The sequence below is a fragment of the Symphodus melops genome (assembly GCF_947650265.1).
Source record: "Symphodus melops genome assembly, chromosome: 12".
NCBI lineage: Eukaryota > Metazoa > Chordata > Actinopteri > Labriformes > Labridae > Symphodus > Symphodus melops.
Window position 1 is genome coordinate 17,929,815 of NC_136702.1, and position 15,257 is coordinate 17,945,071.

Genomic DNA, 15,257 nt, shown 5'->3' on the forward strand with positions numbered 1-15,257 from the left:
ATGCCTGTGATGCCACTGCTTGTAATTCTATTGTCTGCATTGACTCCTCTGTTAGCTACATCAATTTTCATATAGGCTGTAAAAGTGATGATATATTTTTGCAGCCCAACCTGGAAGTAGCCTCACCATGGATTCTAACAAGAATTCGCCGATGGGATTGTTGCATTGGATTTTTAATTATTGTAGGAAGTAAGCTCTGTGACAAACACGTTTCTGATAGCCGTTTTGTTCAGCAGGGTTATCTTTACAGATGAACACCATTTAAATGAAGATTGAACAGTTAATGCTGCCGAGAGAAGTTAAAAGCTAATGTAATGGGGGTCTGGTGGTGCAGTGGCAGTGCGTGGGTAACCATTTATTGAGGCCATAGCCCTCACGCAGGCAGCCCGGGTTCACGTCTGGCCTGTGGCTTCCCCCCCCCCTGCACGTTGATCGCCACTCTCCCTCCCCAACCGCCCCCATCCACCGTCCTCCCTCAATAATAAAGGCAAAATGCCCAAAATAAATCTTTAAAAAAAAACAATAACTAATGTTATGCTATGGGTCTGCTACAAACAAACTACACCACGGTCGGTTGATTTTTACATCATGACCGCTATGCTTCATCAATCTATTCACCGTTAGCAAAAGTGTAGCTTAATAAGTTATTTATTAACCTAATATTTGCAAGAGCACTTAAAAATATGACTCGAGGCTATAAGGTGGACTAGTGAGAGAGTTTCTGGTGTGATGACGTTTAATGTTCCCAACAACCACTACAGTCTCATTTAGCCAATTCTTAGCAACAGCCGTTTTTAGTACCCGTAAAAACTTTGAAAATTCACAAGTTGGGTTCTTATCTAAGGTATCTCGTCTCATAAAATGCCAACATCTCTTAAGCCCAGAGCTTATTTCAAGCGTCTAACCACGAACCCATTCAAATTTGCACATTGTCTTTTAGAGTTTGGAACCCATGGCGCTAAAATGCTAGCTCAGTTCCGGGTTTTATGACTCATTCCTTTGGCTCTCTTTTCACTCTTTCAATATGGTGTAAGCAAATTATCTGTTTGTCCTTCAGAGAGGTCAATGCACTCAGGAACTGACAGCATTTGGCTTTGGCAAAAATCACTTGTCTGACATTATTTTGTAATGGTAATCAATGGTACGGTACGTTTTTTAAAAATTATCATTTGTAGAAGCAGGTCATCAATACCGGATAAACCCGTAGTGTTACTTGCATCAGGCTGACTAATTGAGAGAGAGATTCTGCTGGGGAACAAGCAGCTCAGCTCGCTTTCTTATCCGAAATCAAGGCTGTAAAACTAGGATTCATGGAATCTTGCAAACAATTGGCGGAATCAGGCACACACAAAGAAGAAGGGATCAAACGTTAGTTATTTGGCTGGCTATGTTTGAGATTCTGAGTGATCTTTTTTGCAATAGTCACATTTGTGGTATTGCAATTTTTGCAAGTCTAAAGTCAGGGATAAAATGGCCCTTTGGAATGCTTGGTAGAACTTTATAGGCACCGCTGTGGTTGCATTTGCCATCTGACTGTGGCATGTAAACAGAAGAGCAATGATAAGCAGCAACAAGGCTGAGTGCCATACAATATGTTTAACATATTTAATATCTGATTCATTGCTTAGGTGACATTAAAAAGTTTCCTTGATATGAATCTAGTTTCCCTTATTGTCTTTTTTTTTTTTTTTTTTTTTACGAGAGAGAGACATTTATTCAACTAGTTGCTCTTAATCATTTCAGTTAGAGGCTCCAGAGCAATTATATCTCTGCATGGTATTTATATTCTAGACAGCAGCAGTCACAGTGTGAGAAAAGTCAGGGTTTTGGCGACAGTAATTACACAGAAATGTCAAAGTTAATTTAGCTGTGTTTGATAGTGCTACATGTTCCACCTTTAATGTCATTGAGATTAACCTGGAGAAATAAATCTGCCAGTTGTGTCAACTGAAAAACTCTCTTTCTCCTGCAAATGTGTTTGTGTGTGTGTGTGTGTGTGTGTGTGTGTGTGTGTGTGTGTGTGTGTGTGTGTGTGTGTGTGTGTGTATTTGTGTGTCTTTGCATGTGCACATGCCTCTTGCTATCTTTTTGCTTGTCCAGTTTGGCGTTCGGGAACTGTAATGGCCTAGCGGTGGTGGACTACTTGCAGAAAACTGTCCTGTTGTGTATGTCGACACTGGATCTGTACGGAGCAGCCGACCCCTACCAGCGCCTCACCCGCTCCCCGCGCAGACACAGACAGTCCACCTCAGGTAGCACACATACACACACACCTCTTGGATCTTGCCACAGAACACACATGCAATTACACAACTATAGCAAAGCCACACAATAATCTGTCAGTACTGTGACCATTACGTCCAGCCTATCATCTTATTTCTATCTCCTGTCCTCTCAATCTGTAGCTCTCCTGTTCACTTCTTCCTATATTATACCTTTTCATATGTATATATATGAATATATATAGATAGATAGATAGATAGATAGATAGATAGATAGATAGATAGATAGATAGATAGATAGATAGATAGATAGATAGATAGATAGATAGATAGATAGATAGATAGATAGATAGATAGATAGATAGTTGCTTCTAGGAAGTTGTTGAACATGAATTATAATTGTGTTTACATGAAATATAAGTTATTTTCTTGTAATAGCCCTTAAAATGTAGAAACAAGCCTATTGCATATTGAGACAGTTTATGATCATTAAAACTATATTTTACTGTTATTATGCCAGTTGTAGCAATTTGCAGAAAGTTTAGTCCATTAGCAATTAAAATCCAAAACGTAGGTGTTGGACTGTAAAACATGATCAGTCGAACTTCCTTCTCTTCTCTCTTTGCTATTTATATCTTACACAATTACATAACAAAACCCTGTCCAACACCGTATGACTGTCACACATCTACACTTTGACATGACGTGCATGTTCACAGGCTGTATGTCATTCCATGTTTGCATTTTTATGCATGTTGTCACTTAAAATCTGTCCTTATCGATTTTTGGCCCTGCTTGAGCACTCATTTAAGGTCAATATCCACAGAGGTCTCCTATTTCCTGACTCCCTTTCTCAGCAACTGCTGGTGATGGTCTCTGAGAATGACTTTTAGACTTATATGACTTTTAGAAAAAACTTGCTTATTTCTTTCTACCATGATCTCTGGTTTGAATGCATAGTAGCTACAGGGGTTTAAACAATTAGATTAGATTAGAAGCTTTTGTTATTGTCTCTTGCCTAGGTGCTTTTATTGACCGCCACAGTACCTCCTGTACCAAACTTCATCTTTTGTTAAAGTCTTTCTATTCAGGGACTTTAAAATCAATTCAGAGGTGAAAGAATAAACAAAAACATCAGACTGGCCTTTCTCTCTACCCAGGAGGTGGTGTTAAGGACCTCGAGCAAGTTGCTGGAGTTAAAAGTGTAGACAAATCTCAAAAGACACTTTGAACAGAGCGAGCAAAATACAAAAGACCAGCTGCCCCCTGTGTAATATTCCAATATGTTTTAGAACCTATAGTCTTCTGTCCTTCCTTCAACATTTTTAGCTGTTGTCACCACACATATCTATGTGAATACTATATTTATGTCAGTCAAATGCTCACATCACAACATGATACAAAATTATTAGAGATTTTATTTCAGATACAATGTAAGGCTTTATTAATAATAGCCACAACATGCTAGGAAATTGCTAAATATATACAAGAAAAATGCTTTATAAATGAATAATTATATGTAAACTTTATTTGTTATTAATGATGTACGGCAGACTAACAAATCCGTTGACTTGACGGTATAACTTGATGTCCTTTTCTGAAATTAACACAGTTGCTGCTTGCTCTCACTTCTTTTTTTTCACCCTAAGCCTGTGTGTTCTTCTCTCCCCCATCCTCCCCTTCTGCTCCTCTCTCTTCCCCCTTCTTATTGCCTCATCACCCTGTTTCTCCTCTTTCACATTCAACTACTCTCCCTTTAACTTTCAACTGATTCATTTTTTCCTCATCTTATACTTTCTAATTTCTTCTTCTTCTTCTTCTGTGCCATGCCTTTGTACATACCTTTCTGCCACCTTTCTCTCTTTTAAACATTCCTTCCTCTCTCATGTCTCACTGCTCTACATCTGAACATACCCTTCTTTCGCTTTTATTCCTGGCCTCCATCATTTCCACCACTTCTGCTTTCACTCTCCTCCTCCTCTTCCTCCTCCCACCTTTTCGTGACTCTGTGGCTGCTGATGTGGGCATGTGGGCCTGCCTGACAGAGTTTTGCATGCGCGGCCTGTCTAACTTTTATTCAGATTCAAAGAAAAGGATCCGTACATCCTATCAGAGTAAGTCGGGCCCTCCTAAAGAGGTGTGTGGGTGGGGGAGGGGGAGGATGCAGTGTTTTGGTGAAAACACTGGGTTGGAAGAGATGGTTGCCATAGGGACTGGTAATAAATGATGTGGACTGAAAGCAAAGGGACACACCAAGGAGATGCTTTGAATAAAATGGGTGTTTTCATGTCTCTATTTCACGACCTGAACCAAACAACCCTATTCCAGTCATGTCCAATGGTATGTCCTTTGCAGACAGAGAGCCACTCCTTTGAGCCTTTTCGTAAGGGCAGTTATAAATATTATATGATCCATGTGATGTATATTTTAACGGAAGCAAAGTTAGTGGGGCCCTAATCATCTACTGAGCCTAGCAGAATAAAACATACATGCTGTTAATCAAAAATGACTAAGAGATGTTTTATGGTTTATAAAAATAAAATCTATTGTCTTTCATCACTTCGCTGTAATCATAGTAATTAAGGGGACATTTACATAAAATCATTTTGCTTGAATCATTTAGTGAAAATAAATGATTACATTTACAGATGGTTTTTTATGACTTCGAGGATGCAGTTGACCTGTTAATGCTGCCTTATCAACAGGATGACGCATTTTAGAGTTTGTGGTCAATATTAGAAGGGAAAAGGTCTGCTTTCTCGTTCTAGCCTGTGCTTGGTGCATGCAAACATTTGTGTTTTTTCTTATGTTGATTGTATCTGACCTGTCATCATGTGATGTGCACTTCTAAATTATAGTAATCAGGCTGGAATTGAAAAAAATTTCACACAATTCATTTATATATATAACTGACAGAAGTGCAGGCCGCAATAGGGATCAGCCACTCTTGCTCATGAGAGACGAATATATTCAGTGTTGCATTAATTTGGGAAAGTGGGAAAGCTTACTAATAGGGAATTGAATATGTAATTAGGAGACATATCATTGAAACCCAGGATTCTAAACTCTTTGTTGGGGCTTTGCGTGGCTGATGTCAACTGTGTTTATTTATTATCTGTATGACTGACAAGCTTTAAAAGATCTGAATAATCGTGTGTTCCCTTTTTTCCCCCTTCCTCTTTTGCTGCATTTGGCTGCGACAGGCCTTACTGAACTCTCTGACAACCAGCAATCAATTGACATGGAGAGAAGCAAGTCACCCACCTCAGGTAACCTCCTGACACACACAAACACTTACTGCTATGCTGACCTTTCCCAGTATGGAAAAGTATTTCCATATTTCCAGTTATTTGCATTGTGATGCCTTACTGCAATGCTGTTGTTTTTAAAAAAAAAAACTACAGAATTCAGCTCTTGAACACCAGAGCATCTTCACCTGATGGCACTGGCAGCTTTTTAAAATGGTAACTCATATTTAGTGTGGTCATATGGACATGCTACTTTCTTAAATATGTGCTGACTGCTCTTTCAGTGAAGCGACTATGTGATATATAGTTGTCAGAAGATTTGATTGGAGAGTACTGTGACATATCTGATGTCAGGTTTTCAGTTATGACAGTGTTGTTATAAAAAAGATAAACCAGAGAAAAGTCTTCTGTTTCCATGTTTTCTATCTCTTTCTTCATCCCTCCATGACTTGTTTGTTTTTCCAACATGGCTCATGTTTTGAAAGAAACAGAATGAAAGCTAAAGAAAGCATATTGATATAAAGGGAGTGTGCCCAAACACCTGCTTACTCTAAACCAATGTTTATACAACAGTTCGAAGATAATGACAATATGTTAAAATAACCGGTATCATTTGTTAATTTAAAGCTTAAAAAGGACACGTTGAGGGAATAGTTCCTACAGCTGGTGAAAGATTTATTTATGTCATTCATAATATATTATAATAAGCTCCAGTGCACAGCTGTTATTTGAAAATGCACACAAAATTGTGTTTGTGTGTAGCATTGCTTGACTTGTATTAGATGCTATTGAATTTGTAATAGGTAGTTAAAGACGGGTGATGAAGCACATGTGTTTTAAAGGTTATATTATTTTCATAATGTAATATACTGTAGGATTTGACTTTAGAGATACAGTATCATGGTAGATATGATGGAGGAAAGCTCAGTGAAAGAGATATGCTTAAATAAGACAGTACAATGACTCATGATGAATACTATGGATCACAGGATAATGTTAAAGGTGTGAGGGAAATGGGTAAAGGTCAGATATGGCGTACTATGGTTATACGATATTTTCAGTGTGTTGTGATGTATCGTTGAGTACAGGGCAGGCTAAAGAGGGTGAAACTGTGATTGCGAGAATGTGGGAGATTGTGGCCTGTGTGAAAATCACTTCCTCTCTGCAATTTCAGAAAATAAGGGTGAAATTGTTGAAGTTACCAGCTTGTCAATCTACGGAAGAGGTTTAGGGCCACTGAAAAAAAAGTGTTTTGAGTCAGAACCAAATATTTTTTTTCAGTGGCCCTAATCCTCTTCCTTATAGACCTTTTGGGTTTTGAAACTGAGGGAAGAAGAAGAGGTGTGGTCTAGGCTCTGTGTGATTTCCTTTTTTATCCAAATTTGTTTTGAACCAACTACTGATGATATTTCTTAAATATCACAAAAAGGATATAACATCAAATCTAGAATATAAGTCACACTGGTATATATGATGCAGTCTGTTCAGAGAGAAAAAAAAGGCTGAAACTGTTTTACTGTGTTAAGCAATGTCTGCGATCTCGCTATGATTTTGTTTTTATACAAAAAACCTGAAACTGACTTGACTATTAAATATTTCTATGAAATTGGGGTTTTGGCCATGTTGTAAGTCCTTGTTATTGGTAAATTGTAAATGGAATTTGGCTTGCATAGTCCTTTTCTTGTCTTTTGAATACTCAAAGCACTTTTGACATAGCAAGTCACCTACGTGTTCACACCCATTAAAATACTGATGGCAGAGGTTGCTGCGAATGTAAAGGGTCACATTCTATGCCACCAATGAAACAATGTTGGGTCAAGTGTCTTGCCCAAGGACATATCGACATGTGGTTTCAGGATCTGGGGATAGAACCCCCAATCTGATTGAGGGACGACCAACTCTACCACTAACCTCATCTGCTGCTATTGCTCCAGCTTTACTTTTTACTCTTCATGTGAGACATATTTTAATACCGGTTTTAATACCAATAACATGTTTTTTTTAAATAATTTGTCTTATTCATGTTTGTTTGTCTCAGCCCTTGTAAAAAAAAGCATATTTGCCGTCTTTTCAGGGAAGTCTTTCACTCTCAGTCTGTGGATGAGGTCTTGGTCAGGCTGTCCCATAACAAGCACGTCATGATTTGTCAATAGCTAGATGAAAACCAAAGGATACACAGCTCAACAGTGTTGTACACAAATGTCTGATGTACTTGAAGTTGATCATTTACCCAGACATGAGAGGCAGATTTTAGGATCTGTTACTATTATAGAGTGCATTGAGTTAATACTTGCCATTAAGATTTCAGTGTTAATGATTGACAACAGTGTGACCTAACAGAAATCATCTTAAAGGGTCTTCAATGTCTGAATGGTGGAAACTACATTTGAATTAGCTATGGCTAAAGCCAAAAAGAAGCAGCATAAGTGTGCTCTTTTGCTGTAGTTGTTTGTTTCCTCCTGCTAAACATCATCCACCATGACCATGTGGCAATTAGAGGCTGTGGAGCAACTCCTAGCACACCAGGTGCATTGTTCCTAGAAGGCCACATACAGACTGAAGACAGCTTATTAATGACGTCAGCCATCACCCTGATTCATCCTGGGTGTCAATAACTGCAGGTGTCTTTCTCCCCTCTATTTCCTGTGTTTTTCTTTTTTTCTCACAAGACCATTTAATTGGCCCTCTCCTTCATGAAAGCACATCGTTCCCATTGTCCTCTATTTTAAGTCACAGTCCATTATTTTTGGTTCGGGGTTACCTGCAGCATTTCCTCTCTCAGACGTATGCCACATAAACAGCACCAGTCATGACAACAGCATCAGTCACAAGATGGGCTAACAAGCTGTGATGCCAGTGCTTGGTGCCTGACCCAGTGGGTTATATTTAGCAAAGAGCAAGTCAGGAGAGAAAAGGAGGAATGATGGCTGAAACTTGAAACAATGGGCTAAACTAATGCTTCCTACTTAGCTCATGGCTGTTTTTGAAAAGCTGTCAATCCGCCTACCGACAGTATTTCAGTCAAGCCTGCCTCCTAAAAGTATCATGTATCACACAATAAAACCTATAAGCATACTTAATAAACCATTATAGCTAAATGTACTGCACTGGAAGTACTGGTACCTGGCCAGAGGTTCTTGGAATCATTCATGCAAACATTGGGTAAAAAGGAGAATTATTAGATATTTAATGATACATAACATTTGCCATCATATAAGCAATATATACAATTGAAGCCATTGCTAAGAATGATTGTACATATATTGCTATTCAATATTAGTATTCCATCCATCCCCCCATTTCTTATTCTTCTCTATGGATGTCTTACAGTGCCAGTGGACAAATTTAGTCAGTCCAGTATAGCATTTCAGAGCTGCTTGTATTTGTTGGCTGTCACTGCCCAAAGCTCATGAAAAAGGTTTGGTTCAAGGTGATGGATGACTAGCGAAAGCTTTGTTTTTCTCTTTGGCTTTATCTTCACCCTATTACACCGACCACTTGTGTTTGTGCCAACACAGCTTTCACTTTGGTTATACAGGGACCCTAATGGCTGTTTTTGAACAATCTTGTTTATTACCTCCAAACTGTTTCCCTTCATCTAAGTATATCTATTCGCCAGTTCATACACTGTGTTATGTGTCTCTCACCTGTTTACCTAAAAAAATATGTTCTGTTGGATCTCCTGTTCCAGTTCATTACCCAACCTCCTTTCACAATGACCCACGCATCCTGCCAGAGTCTGTGGCCAGTCTGAGAGCCAGCCACTGCAGTCCAGTCTTTTACTTACTGGACAATGGTAAGATGGGGGATGACTCATAAAACTCAGCCTCTTCATGGACATCTGCTTGTGGTTTGTTACTGTATTCCAATAATGCAACAACATAGGTAAATGGGATGACTGTCTTGGACAGGTGATTGGTTCAATGTTGCACCTGCATGCTAAATCTGCTTCTGCTCTGTGGGCAACACTAACAGGAGAACACCATACCTACATTTATACCTTTGCAAAGCAACAGAAATGGAGACCTTTTATTAGAGAATCAAATACATTTTACATACCTGGAGCTGACTATGACAGGCTACTCTTAATCGTTACCTTCCTTGTTTCTCAAAGTGTAATAAAGAGTAAAAAAAACGTGTCCACATAAGATCTTTATTAAAGCTTTTTAAACTTCTCTAATACATTTCCTTTAATTTGGCAGGCTGATTGAAAACCTAAATTAGGTGCAGGATTCATCTATTTGGCTTGATAAAAAAAAATGTAAATCAAAAACTGGCAAACATTGCGATGTGACAAGGGAAATTTAAAAAAGAGAACGTATTTGATTTCCATTCCTACAGTTTGTTAGAATTTAGCAATACACTTTAGTGCAAAGGGACTTAGGCATGCAACATACTGATGAAAGACGTGATAACTGTGATTGTGTTAGAATACAATGAAATGTATTTAACTTTTCTTATCAAAATGTTTATGTGGAGCTCACTACAAAGATAATATCCACCCCAGTCATCTATAATGAGGAAGAACAGAGTGACTCAACGAAGTTGCTTGCAGTGTAAACAAGTTGAGAGGGGCTGTGTTTGGAGGAGCAGTGTCTTTGTTGCGGCTTTGTCAATGTCTTCCATGCTTTTGTATGTGTTACTGCTATAGTGGTGGATTATCTCTCTGCCCCAGCTTCAGGTTGGTTGTCATTGGGGTGTTTGCTGTGTGTGCCAGAAGAGAGTTTTGGACTTGGTCCCCTCATCATTCTGCAATGTTGCAAAGAAGGAGAACTTTGGTTGAGAACATGACTCTAATCTAACCAAACTTCTCCTCCTAAGTGGTCACTGGCTCTAGTGCTTCATTTTACATTAACCGTTGTGTGCTTAAAAGGGCAACATGCTACTTTACTTTACTGTGAACCATGGATACGCGTCTTAGAAGGAGTCAATAAAACTGCGTCTCATTTTGTTTTAAGATAGGCATAATGTTCATTACTGTCTCATCTCTAACTAACTGCATGGTACTCACTGTGTGGTCTGCTGTAGTACTGACTGTATGTGACTTCAGCTTGCTCGGCACCAGTGCTGTGGACAGAAGCAACAGCCCCATTTGTTACCTCAAAACTGTGTTCTATAATTCACACACGGTTTTTAACCAGTAACCAGGGGGAGATTTTAACTTCGATACTTTTCCTACAATAGCTGTGGGTGTTAACATCAAACAGTGGACAACATTAAATTATTAACATACATTTAAAGAAAGCTGCTTACTTTTATTTCATACCTACTTCTATCAACACCATTGAGGTTGACATTTGTGGTTTACCTTTCGATTTAATTGAATTTATTTGATCTTAAAGGGATGGGCCAATTTAACATAGTATCAATATTAAAAAATTCAGCTTCAAATGTGTTTTCAAGAATCCACAGGTATCGATTGTTCACCATGTTTGCCAATGGAGAAACAAATCCATCCATCCATCCATTAATATATCACGTCTGGAGTCGCAAGGTCGTGAGCCCATCCCAGCTGTCAATGACAGAAGAGGACTGGTAGAAACAAACATAAATCCAAAATTATCCAATTAGTAAAGATTTGTTAAATCTTTTTATTTTTCAAAGTCTCCCTTCTTTTAACAAAAAAAACTCCACTCCTACTTGTTATGCTAGGTTGAGCCTTGGAAAACCATAAAAAGAATTGTATACAGAGAACAGTAGAGTGACACATTTCTTAAATGCTTTACAAATACATATGTCACAGTCAATTTCCTCAAGCATATCCAAAGCATGTCCAGCCCTGTCACAATAACTGTTTGAGACAAGAGCTCACTGTATTGTGCTGTCTGTGAATCTCACAACACTAAACTGTGTGTGCGCTGAAGGAATAGTATTCAAAACAAATCATTTACGACATGTGCCGCTCCATTAACAGCCTGGCTCACCTAAGCGCTAGTAACAGGAACACGCACACTGAGAGCCATTCAGGTAAATAAATGTCTATCTTTATAATCCAGCTGACTTGATCTAGTACAAAGAAGCAGCACTGTAAACTTCTTCACAGTGATGTGTCACGCAGACTCTGCTTACGCATCGGCCAGGTCCTATGGTGAGGATCAACACTGTTGTGAATTCTTTTTTTTTTTTTTTTGGATTAAACATAGCTGATAGTAGCAAGTTTTTGTTTAGAAATAATCATTAAAAAAGTGGCAGCATGACAAACTTAAATCCCCCTTAGGTCTGTAAAGGGAAGACGACAACCAAATCACAAAGTGAGATATGGAACACTTAAGGTAACAAATGGGGCTAGTTTGGCAGAAACTGTGGATATACTCGTGGTTCAATAAAGAAACATTTTCTTGGATCAAGAAAATGAAGCAACCACATGAGTTCAAGTAAATCATTTGTACGAAAGGATTAGTGTTGTCAGCTTTAACCCGTTATTGTAATGTAATTGAGGTCTGAAATTGATGCATTCATGTTTTAATTCTCGTCTCCCTGTATTCACAGTGATGAAAGGAACAACGCAGCTGCAAATGAGCAGCTCATTTCACTTAAAAAAAGGCTTTTCAGGCTGTTCAGGAAGTAAATCACAAAAAAGTCAGCGTGCATATTCTAATTAAGAGAAAACATGAAAAACTGCAAATAATGAATTTCAAACATCATATTAAAAATGTGTAAATATATTATTATTGACAGCCTTTATTAAAACCCAAAATTAAGGTGTTGCATAGCTTACAAAAGTTAGCATGTAGTTTAGTAAGCATGCAGATAGACAGGGACCGCAGATGCAAAAGAATGATCCACAGCATTGTTAATAGCATTGTTTGGTTCAATATGAAAATCCCTAATGAACCTCATATTCCCTCAATCTTTTTTTATATTATATGTGTGATAGATGCTGATGAAAAGCAGAGGAACTGAGTAACATCTGTGTGTTACAGGTTTATAATGAGAATATGTTTCTTGGCATTAACACTGCTCATGTTATGTGGTTGTGGCACCATCTGGTCCCCACTTATTACGACAAACATTATGTGTGCAAACACACTCACATGCACACACACAGTTCATAGATAATCTAATCTGCAATTTTTTTCAAATTATATTTTCTTTTATATTCTAGGGCTATTAAACCCTAACTTCTTGTTAAATTGAGTGCAAATGTTTTTTTGTTTTTTTTTCTAATGAAACGTGATGCTAGAATTTTGATAGTGGCACTAAATCTCAGTTTATATTAAACACTCCAGAAGGTCCTGTGTCCTTTGTCTTTAATGACAGTCTATTGGACAAGGATTTGCGCACAGGTCCATTTTTCTGAGAAACCATTTATGATTATTTTGCTGAATTATGAATACACATTGAACAGAGTGAAAATTCATTGTCACACTATTTTCCCTGAATTCAATCAAATCTCATGTAAACACCATCATGTTTCTTCATACAAAACAAAGAAACAATAAAATATTGCCTTCTTTTAAAGGGGAAACCAGAGTCATGACATCTCAAGTTTGACCTTTGCAGTTCTATACTTACTGCAAAATGCTTGCAAAATGTTTAAACACATTATTTTACGTTCTTTATATTCAATGTCCCACTGTGGAGTATATATACCGGCACCCTGTGTTATCTTGTTTGTCTGTGCTTCCATGTCAGCCCAGGCTGAGAAATACCTGATCTTAATGTGATATAATAGCAGAGCAAATCTAGTCCAAATCAGATTTCTTATCTGAATTTAGAAATGTGTGCTGCTGATATCTTGCTGCAACCCGATGACATTAAGCTTTAGTTGAGCGATATTGTATGCTCGCTACCTAGAAAGGCTTATTAATTAAATTGTGTGAATGTTTTTCCACACTGGTTCAGTATAAACTTAATTCAGTACCAACATAATTGAATGTTAAAAAGGGTTCTGGCCTGGGAAAACGATGGAGCATGCATTTTAGAGTGTGCCTGCCATGTGCAATTGCACCAAACTGCATGTTGTTGTTCTTTGTTAATTTAAGTAGCCTAATTTCCCTTTTTATTATTTATTTGCACCTTTTATCTGTGACTAAGACTGTCACATCTGCTAATTTCTCTATGATTTACCTTTTATTTATTTATGTTTTCTTTTGAAGGGATTAACTGGTGCTTTGTGTCCTATTCTTTTGTTTCAGTAAAGGGACCTGGCAGAAAGTTAAGTCTGCCGACAGATCTTAAGACTGATCTTGGTACGGTAGGCGAAAGCCAGCAGTTTTCACTTGATTTCCTTTGAGTCATTTAGTTCCTGCTTTTAAAATGTTTTCCAGGCTTTCAGTTGCTTATAGTAGTTTTACTCTCACTCAGACCTTCTTCGTTTAGTTTTCTTGTCACTCTCTCCTCCTGTTCTGCAAGCCCATGAGACTGTTGATGTAACGTTTTTGTCCATTTTGCCCCTTACTGTACTATTATATGATTTGAATCTTCCGTATTCGTTTCTCTTACATTTTGCAAGTGTTTAAAGGTGATTTCAAACTCATGCCCATATTTGAATTTGAGACTTTTGCTTTGTCTCGATTGGACCATCTTCTGATTTATACTCAACCTTTCCTCCATTGACAGCCTTTCTCTACAGTGATTAGATCACTTGCTCCGTCTCCAGTCTTTCTCCATTCTTTTCATCGACTGGAATTTGCGTTACGTATACTAAACCCTTCCCCATTCTCCACCAACTTACTGTATACATACACATCACAATCTCAGGTTTCCCTCAGCTCTGCTTGCATTGTCACATATTTTTTTCTCTTCAATCAAAAATGTGCTAGTGACCACTGTTTTCCTGACTTGCCTTTTCCATTTTACAGGTTTGAATGAATGCTTTTATTCTGTCAACTCTGCATATGTTCATGAAGGATTAGAAAATGTGAAGAAATGTATTGAAAGAAAAGACACATGATAATAATAATGTTGATGCCTCATCACATTTGTTACAATAATTAACAAATAAGGTTTTCAGTTGTATGGGGTTTAGACATGCCAATGAATACAAGGGGTAGAAGAGTCTTCAATAATATTTTACCTTGATAACTGATGTAAGAACTTCTTAGTTGTTGTTGGTGATGAAAATACCATATATATATAATATAACATCTATCTACTAACACAAGATAAAAACATATTTATCTGCCACCAGTGCGTGTGCATGGGTTTGTGTGTTTGTGTATATTTGTTATGTGAATGTACACCCTCAATGGATAAATGAGGTGATGTGTTCAAAGTCAGTTAAACCGAAGGTCTTTCTGCTTTTATCAGTTCCCTTCTGAATATTCAATTTAATTTAGATTTGCTGCCTCTCACGTTAAAATGAATGCATTTATTAAACAGAAAGATATACTTGGTGTTTTATACTGTGTGGCTCTGGGTTTGACTAGACCAATATCACCCAAGACCGGTCTGCCCAATACTTTGTACTTTAACATGTTTTGCACATGGCCATGGTGGAGGCCCCGAAGTTAATCACAGTCAATTCTAATCATTGTGCATCAACTATATGGAAGATTGACTGAGGTTGACTGAAGCAGTGAAAAATATAAAGAGGACAGGGACGAGGAAAACAAGATAATTCTGTCTGGGGTTACTTAACAGCACAATGTTAAAACACTTGTGAGTTTCTACGTTGGATTTTAAGAATGAACAATATAGGAAGCTTGGTTGAGATCCTAAAAAATCTTTAACTGCCATAGGTTAAAGAAAACCATTTTTTAAAAACTAATTCCATAAGAAAATGGAGAGTTGGAAGCTGTTTATTTTTAATTGACATTGGGACCTTATGTTAACAAGTTAATTA

General features: G+C 37.8%; 1 protein-coding gene across 12 annotated transcripts in view; it reads left to right on the forward strand.

Moving 5' to 3' along the window:
• The window catches only part of stxbp5l (syntaxin binding protein 5L), a 111,528-nt gene that overhangs the window by 78,957 nt on the left and 17,314 nt on the right, over positions 1 to 15,257 (forward strand). For 2 of the 12 annotated variants that reach the window (XM_079357151.1, XM_079357157.1), the window contains exons 18-22: positions 2,101 to 2,252; positions 4,268 to 4,336; positions 5,426 to 5,491; positions 9,162 to 9,266; positions 13,609 to 13,662. In XM_079357151.1, the coding sequence (XP_079213277.1) occupies positions 2,101 to 2,252; positions 4,268 to 4,336; positions 5,426 to 5,491; positions 9,162 to 9,266; positions 13,609 to 13,662 (446 nt within the window). The remainder of the gene's footprint in view (positions 1 to 2,100; positions 2,253 to 4,267; positions 4,337 to 5,425; positions 5,492 to 9,161; positions 9,267 to 13,608; positions 13,663 to 15,257) is intronic. The other 10 variants (XM_079357155.1, XM_079357152.1, XM_079357160.1 and 7 more) reach the window with 7 other exon arrangements.